Source organism: Coregonus lavaretus (genome assembly GCF_964263955.1).
Source record: "Coregonus lavaretus genome assembly, chromosome: 31".
NCBI lineage: Eukaryota > Metazoa > Chordata > Actinopteri > Salmoniformes > Salmonidae > Coregonus > Coregonus lavaretus.
In genome coordinates this window covers 21,124,964-21,138,749 of record NC_140018.1, presented here as the reverse complement: position 1 = coordinate 21,138,749, position 13,786 = coordinate 21,124,964, and the positions used below count along the sequence as shown (strand labels likewise).

Here is a 13,786-nt window from a genome sequence, read left to right as displayed (position 1 = left end):
GATGGTGTTCTTCGGCTTGCAAGCATCCCCCTTTTTCCTCCAAACATAATGATGGTCATTATGGCCAAACAGTTCTATTTTTGTTTCATCAGACCAGAGGACATTAATCCAAAAAGTACGGTCTTTGTCCCCATGTGCAGTTGCAAACTGTAGTCTGGCTTTTTTATGGCGATTTTGGAGCAGTGGCTTCTTCCTTGCTGAGCGGCCTTTCAGGTTACGTCGATATAGGACTCGTTTAACTGTGGCTATAGATACTTTTATACCTGTTTCCTCCAGCATCTTCACAAGGTCCTTTGCTGTTGTTCTGGGATTGATTTGCACTTTTTGCACCAATGTATGTTCATCTCTAGGAGACAGAACGCGTCTCCTTCCTGAGCGGTATGACGGCTGCGTGGTCCCATGGTGTTTATACTTGCGTACTATTGTTTGTACAGATGAACGTGGTACCTTCAGGCGTTTGGAAATTGCTCCCAAGGATGAGCCAGACTTGTGGAGGTCTACAATTTCTTTTCTGAGGTCTTGGCTGATTTCTTTAGATTTTCCCATGATGTCAAGCAAAGAGGCACTGAGTTTGAAGGTAGGCCTTGAAATACATCCACAGGTACACCTCCAATTGACTCAAATTATGTCAATTAGCCTATCAGAAGCTTCTAAAGCCATTACATAATTTTCTGGAATTTTCCAAGCTGTTTAAAGGCACAGTCAACTTAGTGTATGTAAACTTCTGACCCACTGGAATTGTGATACAGTGAATTATAAGTGAAATAATCTGTCTGTAAACAATTGTTGGAAAAATTACTTGTGTCATGCACAAAGTAGATGTCCTAACCGACTTGCCAAAACTATAGTTTGTTAACAAGAAATGTGTTGAGTGGTTGAGAAACAAGTTTTAATGACTCCAACCTAAGTGTATGTAAACTTCTGACTTCAACTGAATGCAACACTTGACTGTAACTGAGCTGTGTATAATGTTTTAAGCGTGCTATTTATCATCTTTCTCTCTCCATCCCCCTCACGATCCTTCATTCTCTCACTTCCTATGTTTTCACCAGACACTACATCATTATCACCACATATTCATGAATCATCTGTTCCTGCAGTCACCACCCAAACAAAACAATGTGAACACACTATACAGTCATACATGCTGTTCAAAACACCCTCCCACTCATAAACAGTATCTGCACACATTCTCCACAAACCAACTCCTGTTTTTTTCCCCTTATTGTTTACCCAAAATGTCATAACATGTTCGACCTTTTCGGACAGCCTCAAACCATGTAAACAGCCTCGCTAGCATACTGTTAGATAAGGAGGACCTTGCCTCTGTCTCAGGGTGCAGCAGCAGCAGCAGCTGGCTAGTGATACAGGCATAACCCAGAGCTCTCAGGCACAGCGCAGTGGAGACTCTCCAGGAGACTATCAGACTGCCTAAGTGAAAGTTGATTTATGGCTTGTCAGAAGTTGCTTTGCTCGTTTGTGGCAGGGGGCTGTGGTGTCGGTGGCGGGCCGGCACGATGGGTGAGAACGGGTGCCCTCTGGGCTCTTACTTGTTTCCCGTTGCTGATGTTGCAGGGCATCAGCATGACCTGGGAGGCAGGGAAGGTGGTGGAGAGGGAGAGGCAGTGCTGCTGCTGGCGGATCTGCTGCCCATGGGTGTAGATCCACTCCTGAGGAGAGAGAGATACACTGATAACACATCAACAACACAATAATTACTTACTAACAAAACAGTCTACATACCAACATAGTGTAATGTATGTGAGAGTAGATGTATGAATAGCAGAACACAATCATGTTATACTACTGAAAACACACAGATTACTACAGACTGGGCGTGTATGAGTGTATGCTACATCCAATCGTGAGGCAATCCAATTCCTCCACCCAGGCAGAGTGTGTGTCTCCAGTCCAGCACACACCACTACCCACACCTCCAGAACATCTGTCTCTGGGAGTGGGTTCACTCTTCAGGAACATTCCATACATCATGAAATAATAAGACTCTGTCTCTGTGGAACCAGACCAGGGAATATTACTGAGCTAGCATACTGGAGATTGACACACACATGCACGCACACACACGCACACACACAAACACACACACACACGCACACACACACACACACACACACACACACACACACACACACACACACACACACACACACACACACACACACACACACACACACACACACACACATACAATTAACACACAGTCAAGTCTTGAGAATTGAAAACCCCCCAGATGAAAAACAGTAAATACTTTGATCACTGGAACTCATCACTGGTATGTAGAAGTGATGCTGCCAAACCTGTCTGTGTATGGTGGTGCACGCACATCCAGCCACTTTTCATGGTCTAGCTAGCTTACAGAGAATTTGATATTGAGTGGGCCCACAAGGATCCAATTATTCACACATATTATGTCATGGATTCTAGTGTTTTATTGTAGAATTTCAGACAGAAAGACTGAAAATCTTGTTAAAGTCGCTCAGAGTACAAGCTACCAGGTGACATCCCTGTACCGATATGTCCTAGACATGCGAGATGCACTCCAACACATAAACTGTAGTCTCATTTATATTATATCTCCTTCCCCTGCTCTCAAACAATAAAGCATCTGGGTCCTTGTCTGGGTCCCTGCATTTTTGGAAAGCTTGTTTTTTCTAACATGACGTTGTGATGTTCTTGGATTCAACTTTTGTGCACTTCCTTGGTTTCATAATGTGTAACCATGTGTTTTGAAAAAAATATGTAGCATGACTAAATAGGACCGGTCTTCGCCAATTCAAGCTATAACTACGAATGTATATAGCAGAGCAAATTGAGAACTACTGAATTCACACACATGTGCCTCAGATTCATTTAATTATCTGTAGAAATGGTAGATCCTGTCTAGTTTCTTTTGGCATTAAAGAAGTGAGTTGATAGCAAGCGACACCTGAGGGCCAATGCCAAGATAGGAAGAGGGTTCTGTCAACTTAATTGGAGGCAATTAGGAAGATATGTAGTGAGCAGTAGCAGTAAGGACAACAATTAATACAAAAAAGTATGATTAATAGAGTAAAACTAGCGGAGCTACAAACATTTGAATACTTGTTTCCGACTAGCACCCTTTCATCTGTGTTCTAACATGCGTTTCTTTCTCTTTACAAGCAATTATCAATGTACCGGAGGACATCCCAGGCAAACATCAAGCTGTAACACTGACTTGAAGATGCCTAGAGAGGAGCAGCCATAGACTTAGATAGACATCGCATCATTGTATCTGTTCCATTATGGCGTCTGTGAGAGCATGGGAAGCGCCATTGAGTCCCTCTCCATTTTGAAGTAGTACATTTTCTTATTCTACTACTATGAGTTGGCAAACAAACTGAAAGGGTGCACACTGCCACGTAAAGTGTGTTGTTTGAACAGGTATAAAGCCAAGGTTGGCGATTTCCTGCTACCTGCAGTTACGGAATGTTTCCTCATGAGTATAATTCCTTGGCTAATCCCTCCTGGTGACCTGGATGGAATTATGCGATCCTTCCCTAACCCATAGGACGTCCCACCACCCAGTTGACTACTTAAAAATTGTGAAAGTCCTCAATGGCACTGCCCATGATAAAACAGGCTTTTGGACACTAGAGTCCTCTATCTACACTCTTAGAAAAAGGGTTGGCTGTCCCCATAGGAGAACCCTTTTTGGTTCCACATAGAACCCTTTTGGCTTCCATGTAGGACCCTTTCCACAGAGGGTTCTACATGGAAGCCAAAAGGGTTCTATGTGGAAACAAAAAGGGTTATTCAAAGGGTTCTCGTATGGGGACAGCCGAAGAACCCCTTTAGGTTCTAGATACACTCTTAGAAAAAAAGGAGCTAGCTCTATGGGAGCAGTCAGAGGAGTTAGCATTACATTCAGTCAGTCTGTGTGAAACACATTTCCAAGGGTTTTAATTCCCCAAGGATAGGCAGGCACAAAAAAGGTCACACAAAAACCAAGTCCCATCCATTCTCCCAGCAACACACCATAACAAGCTCTACAGTAGCCTATACTAACAAGAATACAATATCACAGCTAGGATTTCATGATTTTTAAGGCTCTTTTTTGTAGCCTAAACTTGAATAAGAAAATGTGGTGCATAGCAAATAGGCCTACATTAGCACGAAATGTTGACATGCTATTTTACACCCCATTTGATATGAAAAACACTCTTCTGCCTTGAGAATACAGCCCAATATTGTAGTGTATATGCCATGTTCATCGTAAGAGCTGGTCCACATGGATCATTAGTCATCCTTTTACCCTGCAGCAGTTACATTACAACCTTGCTGCAATAAGAATCACATCACCTGGAAACACATCACAGAGGATAGGGCCCAGTGTGTGTGTGTGTGTGTGTGTGTGTGTGTGTGTGTGGGCACATTATTTGTGGCAATGTGCGCACAAGTGACAGCAGCCATGTCAGAGGGCAGTGTGGGAGGTATGTGTATCTCAGTGTATCTGGAAGTGACACCAGGAGGCCAGGCCAGCACAGTAGGCCTGTCTCTGGGTTGAGAGCAGAGGGCTGTAATAACCAGGCCCAGATGGGTTTTGTGTATTAAAAGGCAGGTGGGTGGAGACGAGGCCTGCTAGCAGATTAACAGGTCGGAAGGCAGAGGGCATGCACATATCACTGCTTAATAGGATAAACTGCACTGTGAAAATGTGCTCTGTATTAAATCTAATTACCCTGCAGTAATGGCACAGCTTTTTACGATGTCCGTTGTGGCACGCCAATGTTCATTTACTGTAATGTTAATCTAAGTGGCTCCAAGTCTAGGGGAGCTGTGTGCTGCTTTATGAGACAGACAGTGTGCTTTTAGAGCAGGGGTAGACAACTAGATTCATCCATGTGATCTTAAGTATGCTCCCTCTAATTCTCCCACCTCTCTCGCTCGCTCTCTCTCCCCTCCCGGAGGACATGAGCCCTAGCACCATGCCTCAGGACTACCTGGCCTGACGACTCCTGTCTGTCCCCAGTCGACCTGGTCGTGCTGCTGATCCAGTTTCTGCTGTTCTGCCTGCGGCTGTGGAACCCTGACCTGTTCACCTTCTACCGGGCCTGCTGTTTCGTTTCATTTCGACTCTCTCTCTCTACCTCTACCTCTACCTCTACCTCTACCTCTACAGTCGTGGTCAAAAGTTTTGAGAATGACACAAATATTAATTTTCACAGAGTTTGCTGCCTCAGTTTTTATGATGGCAATTTGCATATACTCCAGAATGTTATGAAGAGTGATCAGATGAATTGCAATTAATTGCAAAGTCCCTCTTTGCCATGAAAATGAACTTAATCACAAAAAAAAACATTTCCACTGCATTTCAGCCCTGCCACAAAAGGACCAGCTGCCATCATGTCAGTGATTCTCTCATTAACACAGGTGAGAGTGTTGACGAGGACAAAGCTGGAGATCACTCTGTCATGCTGATTGAGTTAGAACAACAGACTGGAAGCTTTAAAAGGAGGGTGGTGCTTGAAATCATTGTTCTTCCTCTGTTAACCATGGTTACCTGCAAGGAAACCCGTGCCGTCATCATCGCTTTGCACAAAAAGGGCTTCACAGGCAAGGATATTGCTGCTAGTAAGATTGCACCTAAATCAACCATTTATCGGATCATCAAGAACTTCAAGGAGAGAGGTTCAATTGTTGAGAAGAAGGCGTCAGGGCGCCCAAGAAAGTCCAGCAAGCGCCAGGACCGTCTCCTAAAGTTGATTCAGCTGCGGGATCGGGGCATCACCAGTGCAGAGCTTGCTTAGGAATGGCAGCAGGCAGTTGTGAGTGCATCTGCACGCACAGTGAGACAAATACTTTTGGAGGATGGCCTGGTGTCAAGAAGGGCAGCGAGGAAGCCACTTCTCTACAGGAAAAACATCAGGGACAGACTGATATTCTGCAAAAGGTAAGGGGTTTGGACTGCTGAGGACTGGGGTAAAGTCATTTTCTCTGATGAATCCCCTTTCCGATTGTTTGGTGCATCCGGAAAAAAGCTTGTCCGGAGAAGACAAGGTGAGCGCTACCATCAGTCCTGTGTCATGCCAACAGTAAAGTATCCTGAGACCATTCATGTGTGGGGTTGCTTCTCAGCCAAGGGAGTGGGCTCACTCACAATTTTGCCTAAGAACACAGCCATGAACAAAGAATGGTACCAACACATCCTCCGAGAGCAACTTCTCCCAACCATCCAAGAACAGTTTGATGACGAACAATGCCTTTTCCAGCATGATGGAGCACCTTGCCATAAGGCAAAAGTGATAACTAAGTGGCTCGGGGAACAAAACATCGACATTTTGGGTCCATGGCCAGGAAACTCCCGAGACCTTAATCCCATTTAAAATTTGTGGTCAATCCTCAAGAGGCGGGTAGACAAACAAAAACCCACAAATTCTGACAAACTCCAAGCATTGATTATGCAAGAATGGGCTGCCATCAGTCAGGATGTGGCCCAGAAGTTAATTGACAGCATGCCAGGGTGGATTGCAGAGGTCTTAAAAAAGAAGGGTCAACACTGCAAATATTGACTCTTTGCATAAACTTAATGTAATTGTCAATAAAAGCCTTTTACACTTATGGAATGCTTGTAATTATACTTCAGTATACCAAAGTAACATCTCACAAAAATATCTAAAAACACTGAAGCAGCAAACTTTGTGAAGACCAATAATTATGTCATTCTCAAAACTTTTGACCACGACTGTACATGCTCGGCTATGAAAAGCCAACTGACATTTACTCCTGAAGTGCTGACCTGTTGCACCCTCTGTAACCACTGTGATTATTATTTGACCCTGCTGGTCACCTATGAACGTTTGAACATCTTGAAGAATCATCTAGCCTTAATGACCATGTACTCTTATAATCTCCACTGGCACAGCCAGAAGAGGATTGGCCACCCCTCAGAGCCTGGTTCCTCTCTGCCTTTCTAGGGAGTTTGTCCTAGCCATTGTGCTTCTACATCTGCATTGCTGCTCTTTGGGGTTTTAGGCTTGGTTTCTGTATAAGCACTTTGTGGCATCTGCTGATGTAAAAAGGGCTCTATAAATACATTTGATTGATTGATAGAGGCTATATAATAGAGCACAGACAGGCTGGTTGGATAAAGTCTGAGTAAGAACATGAATCCAGTCTTCCATATTGGCAGCTGCTGTGTTTTTGGCTGAATCTCTGTCTACTTTTATCAGAACACCTGAGAACCACCAGCCCGGACCATAACGAACAGCTGTGGCCAGTCTCATACTGAATCTACTTTGAGTGTCCTACCTAGACCTAGACACTTCTGCTATTCTTATACACTGGAATAATAACACACAACCGTTGGGCTACTATACTGCAGAAGCATAATAGGTCTAGTCTAAATGAATGCTGACACAATAATTATACAGTAGCCTGTTTTAGCATGTTTCAGCGCTGAATTAAAGCCAAATAAAGCATCATGTGCTTCCTAGGGAAATTATTTCGGAGAGAAAAAAAAACACACTACTCCCGACCAAAACAAGTCTGACCAGCCTTTCTTTCCTTCTGCATAACACAAATCTCTATGATATCATCTGATTTACATAAACTAATGACCCATCAACAGCTAACACTTGGTCTTAGACAAAGTGTGTGTGTGTGTGTTTGTGTGTATGTGTATGTGTGTGTACGTGAGAGACAGAGATACGTGTACAGGGAGGTGCTGTGACAGCCGGTCACGGCGGTGAGAATGATCCTATCTGCAGAACAAGTGCTTGGGAATTGTCTGTGGAGGCGGAGAGGCGTTGAGCACTCGGGCAGGTCTGCTTGCTGGTGGCACTGACATCAGGTAGAACGAGAGAGAGAGAGAGAGAGAGAGAGAGAGAGAGAGAGAGAGAGAGAGAGAGAGAGAGAGAGAGAGAGAGAGAGAGAGAGAGAGAGAGAGAGAGAGAGAGAGAGAGAGAGAGAGAGAGAGAGAGAGAGAAAGGAGAGGCATATAGACAGAGTGGGAGAAAAACTAATACAATAAAGATTGATAGGGAGGAAGAAGGAAAGGAGAAGTGGGGAAAGAGGAAGAGGTAGAAAAAGATAGAGTGAGAGGGGTGGGGAAGGTAGAGAAAGAGAAAGAGGTAGAGAGAGATCGAGGTGTGTTAGCGAGCCAGTGTGTGAGACTGTCAGAGTGGGAGCAGCTCAGGCTGAATTCCACAAGTGCAAGATGATGCTTGTCTGCTCGAATTGTATAGAGACGGAAAGAAAACATGACAGGAGCAGTATGGATGGATGGGGAGAGAGGCTTAGCCCATGTTTGTTTTAACACAGTGTGTGTGCTGGAGAGGCTAATGAGGACAGATACTTTCTGACAGGGCATGGAGACAGCAGCCTGGGTTACATAGTACCTCTCTGTCAGTGAGTGTTGAAGCTGCTGGATTGGTGTGCAGAACAGCCCTTTAACCAGGCATTAGTAATAGAGTAGTAATGACTCTGGACTAGACTTTAGCTCTCTGTATTATTTGTGGGTATTGAGTCTGGTCTGGGATATAGCTCTCTGTCAGTGTGTGCTGAAGCTGGATTGACCCGTAGCTCTCAGTTTAGAGTCTTGAGCGGGCCATAGATAGACTGTTGATTCTGCCTATTGAGTCTTGGCTGTTTGAATGTTGAGTGTAGGCCGTACCTGGTTGAGTGCTGGCACAGATTTGGTCCCAATGCAGGGTGCCAGTGTGAGAGATGGGAGGTCCTGTCCCTCCAGCTTCCGTGACTCCAGACAATTCTGTCTTTGACGAATCACCCCCGACTTAGAGTCCGAATCATCCGGCACTCTGAAAATACACAACACACATTTTATAAATGTATTTTCTTGATTTAGAGTATATTCCACAATGCAGAATACGAGGCAGATGTATCATCTCTGAATGTAATGTGTTGATACTCACGCCTGGGATAGATTCATGGTGGCGTTTTTACATGCACATAAATAACTATTTATTATAGTGATTAAAATTGAGGCTAGTGTGTCATGTTCCATGGCCTGGCATTAACGCTTCGTCAGACAATGTCTGAACTGAATTACAATAAATAATCAAATGTACAGGAAGAAATAGCTGTTCACATGACAGAGCCATTTATCAGAGGTAGGCAGAACCTACGGCTTTGGGGAGGGGGGCTGTGTGTGTGTGTTTGTGTGTGTGTGAGGTAAGTAATGTGGTCTGCTGCCAGTGTGGGTTTGTGGAAGCTTTACAGCCCAGCTCATTTACTTAGTCAGCAAACAGGAACCTGGAACCAGCAGCAGTGAATCCATCACCCCCCCCCCCCCCCCCCCCACCATAGTTAACGATACTCATATCCCTTATATCCTCTGCGTGCTCTGCAAGTGTTTTGTAATAGCCTACGACTGTACTTCTCTCTGTATCTCACTCTCTATCTCTTGTATGTCTCTTTAACATTCTCTGTCTATACTCTTCCTCACTACTGTCCTTTCACTGGGACTTGTTCTCCCTATATAAACTTTCTCTCGATTCACCTTTTTCTTCAACGATCGTTTTACAGTCTTTTTTTCTTAGTATGCAATTAACGGTGGTTCCAAGTCATCTAAAGGTCAGACCTCTCTCCCCTGAGTCCACATTGTTAATTTCAGTCCATGGGATTAACCTAAACTCCATCACGCCTGGCTGTTGTTGTATCAGTCAGATTGAGCTGCAAGCCTGGCTTTTGAAGCCAATGCCAGGGGGACAGAGCAATCAGGGGACAAAAAAAGAGAGGCCTGAATATAAAAAATAATAATTAATCTATTCTGAATGAACCATAATGGGATGTGTGTGAGTGGCCAGCCGCACACACTCACTTGAGCTCTGGGTAGACGTTGTCCAGATACCACTTGAAGGATTTGCACTTGAGAATCTTGCGGAGCTCTTCTCTGCCATGAATGCTGATAATAGAGAGAGATGGAAATTAATATTAGAGAGAGGAACCTTTTTATAATACTGCCCTGCTCTTATCAGAGAAAAGTCAGTGCTACACACTTATACACAGGCAAGCACATTGCTCCAATGTGTAATGCAGGGCAACCAAAAACACTCTCTTTAAATAACCTGAATGATATTGCTTGAACTGAACAGTCTACCTCGTTAATCTTGCTAAACCAGATGCAATGTATGTGTTCTCTAATATTTATCTTTATCAGCCCTCTATAGTATAGAAAATATAGCAGTAGAAGTGTATGTTATGTAGAAGTGTATGTTGTGTAGAAGTGTATGTTGTGTAGAAGTGTATGTTGTGTAGAAGTGTATGCTGTGTAGAAGTGTATGGTGATGTGTCACTCACTCTCCATAGGACTTGCCCCGTGCTGCAGGGCGAGCAGAGTAGTAGAAGAGTCTGAACTCGTCCATCCACACCTCCGCTGTGCGTCTGGTGTTCCTGCAACACAGCCAGTAGATCACACAGTAGGATTCAGTAGGCGTTTTACATTAGACCACTTTACTCCGGGGTGGGCCAGACTGCCGGTGTGAAAAGGCCTAGCGCGTATGTGACCAAAATAACCAGAAGCCAAGCCAGCCCTCGCACATTGGTCTCAAACACATTCCAAGAAAATTCACTATCTCGCTTGCTAAAGATCAGCAGCAAAATAATAGATGTACTCCTGAGAGTTAAGTATACTGTATCATATTCCTTATGTCTAGCTCACAGTTTTCACTGAATGTTGTGGGCCTTATTACCATCCTAGTTCCATTTCATTAAAGTTTGCATATTAAAATGAGGGCAAATACGTAATTGAGAATTCCATAATCCTCAGACCCAAACACACCATCCTGGTTCCTCTCGTGGACCTGCTACACCCAGACATTAAAGTCTGAGTGCCTCCCTGGCCTGAATACAAATTCATAGGTGAAGCGTTTCATGAAATTATGGGATTGGTCAATGGAACAGCGACTGAAGTGGATAAATAAACATTCTAGTACACTTTTAAAGCTAGATGACTTTCCGCCTCTGTTTTAGTATAGAGATGAGGGATGAGTGTGGAGAAATGTACAGCGCCTTGCAAATGTATTCATCCCCCTTGGCGTTTTTCCAATTTTGTTGCATTACAACCTGTAATTTAAATAGATTTTTATTTGGATTTCATGTAATGGACATACACAAAATAGATTAAATTGGTGAAGTGAAATGAAAAAAATAACTTGTTTCAAAAAATTCAAAAAAATAAATACAAGTGGTGCGTGCATACAGTATGTATTCACCCCCTTTGCTATGAAGCCCCTAAATAAGATCTGGTGCAACCAATTACCTTCAGAAGTCACATAATTAGTTAAATAAAGTCCACCTGTGTGCAATCTAAGTGTCTCAGACTCTGGGGCGCTGTTCTGAAAGTCCCCAGAGTCTGCAACACAACTAAGCAAAGGGCACCACCAAGCAAGCGGCACCTAGAAGATGAAGGAGCTCTCCAAACAGGTCAGGGACAAAGTTGTGTAGAAGTACAGATCAGGATTGGGTTATAAAAAAATATATCTGAAACTTTTAACATCCCACGGAGCACCATTAAATCCATTATTAAAAAATTGAAAGAATATGGCACCACAACAAACCTGCCAAGAGAGGGCCGCCCACCAAAACTCACAGACCAGGCAGGGAGGGCATTAATCAGAGAGGCAACAAAGAAACCAAAGATAACCCTGAAGGAGCTGCAAAGCTCCACAGCGGAGATTGGAGTATCTGTCCATAGGACCACTTCAAGCCGTATACGCCACAGAGCTGGGCTTTACGGAAGAGTGGCCAGAAAAAAACCATTACTTAAAGGAAAAAATAAGCAAACACGTTTGGTGTTCACCAAATGCCATGTGGGAGACTCCCCAAACATTTGGAAGAAGGTACTCTGGTCAGATGAGACTAAAATTGAGCTTTTTGGCCATCATGGAAAACGCTATGTCTGGCGCAAACCCAACACCTCTCATCACCCCGAGAACACCATCCCCACAGTGAAGCATGGTGGTGGCAGCATCATGCTGTGGGGATGTTTTTCATCAGAAGGGACTGGGAAACTGGTCAGAATTGAAGGAATGATGGGTGGCGCTACATACAGGGAAATTCTTGAGGGAAACCTGTTTCAGTCTTCCAGAGATTTGAGACTGGGATGGAGGTTCACCTTCAAGCAGGACAATGACCCTAAGCATACTGCTAAAGCAACACTCAAGTGGTTTAAGGGGAAACATTTAAATGTCTTGGAATGGCCTAGTCAAAGCCCAGACCTCAATCCAATTGAGAATCTGTGGTATGACTTAAAGATTGCTGTACACCAGTGGAACCCATCCAACTTGAAGGAGCTGGAGCAGTTTTGCCTTGAAGAATGGGCAAAACTCCCAGTGGCTAGATGTGCCAAGCTTATAGAGACATACCCCAAGAGACTTGCAGCTGTAATTGCTGCAAAAGGTGGCTCTACAAAGTATTGACTTTGGGGGGGGGGGGGGGGGGTGAATAGTTCTGTTTTTTTGTCTTATCTCTAAAGTCTCTAAAGTCGTAGGCATGTTGTGTAAATCAAATGATACAAACCCCCAATTCCAGGTTGTAAGGCAACAAAATAGGAAAAATGCCAAGGGGGGTGAATACTTTCGCAAGGCACTGTAACCACTCTCAAATTCCTACACCGAGCTATGGATGCAAGGACTATTCATCCATTATAACAAAATTATGGTTTTACGTTGTTTACAAACATTGGAGTAAAACAAGCTTATATTTTGGGTTCTGATGGGGTACGACAGTTGAACTAAGCTCATGAGGCATTTAAAAGTTATATACTTCAAGAATCAATGGGTATATATAATTAATTAATAAGTCCAAAAATTGATGAAGCAACTGCAGATTCTAGCGTTAAAGGGTCCATTCCAGTGCATCTCTAGCAGAATGCACTGTCCTGTACAGCTAATTAAACTAGTCTACAGCCCTATCCTATCCCCTTGGTCCTCACAGGCAGCAACACAAACTTTCGGCCTACTGTACCCCCTGCTGTTTTATATTCCTTTGAAGTTCACACATCACATCTCTCCTTTGCACCTTACACTCAACACTACTGTTAAACAGCCTGGGTTCTGAGCAGAAGCAGAAAGAAAAGGGCGTAACGTATTGTAACACAAATGACAGTGATATTGTGCTAAGAGCGGAGCACATGGAGAGAACAGGTGAAGAAATTACACATCATTATCAGTGGGCATGCTGAGCATCCGGCTGCCATTAGAAGACTGTCCCCCCCCCCCCATCAAACATCATACTTGGAGCAATTATTCATTAACTCGGCTGAACTATGTTAGACATAAACATTTTGTTGACAGGATTAATGAATTATTCATTGTGTGTTCTAATGTGTTTTGTGTTGTAAGTAAAGAGAGATAGCTAATCAGTGAACCAACAGTGAACACACACTGCCAGTCAGTCAAAGGAGATGCAGCCAAGTCAAGGGGTGATTTTTACACAACAACAAATTTTCTGAAACTGCTCTGTAATCAAATCAAATAGTGTGTTGTTCGCTTTACATAGTCAGACCATGCCGTGACTTTCCTGAATGCTAATTGCAAATGAGAAATACAAATAAAGAAAACTGTCGATAATTGCATTGTTAACCAAGGGCAGCAATTCAGATTCATGTCAAAGTTAAACATTTGATAAAAGACGATATGTTTCACAAAGTTTTCAGATTAAATAATATAATTTGTGCACACACACAATTAGCTGACTAAATCCCTGTCAAACACAGTAGGAACATGATCCTAATCCTTAATATGGAGAGTGCAGGAGACAATAGAGCTTAACATAATACATTCAA

General features: G+C 43.4%; 1 protein-coding gene across 1 annotated transcript in view; it reads right to left on the bottom strand.

Moving 5' to 3' along the window:
* LOC311106494 (polypeptide N-acetylgalactosaminyltransferase 14-like) overlaps nt 1–13,786 on the bottom strand; it is a 126,464-nt gene that overhangs the window by 4,345 nt on the left and 108,333 nt on the right. The window contains exons 11-14 of the mRNA XM_084148842.1: nt 10,300–10,392; nt 9,821–9,904; nt 8,654–8,798; nt 1,551–1,670 (exon numbers count right to left, since the gene is read on the bottom strand). Of these exons, the coding sequence (XP_084004968.1) occupies nt 1,551–1,670; nt 8,654–8,798; nt 9,821–9,904; nt 10,300–10,392 (442 nt within the window). The remainder of the gene's footprint in view (nt 1–1,550; nt 1,671–8,653; nt 8,799–9,820; nt 9,905–10,299; nt 10,393–13,786) is intronic.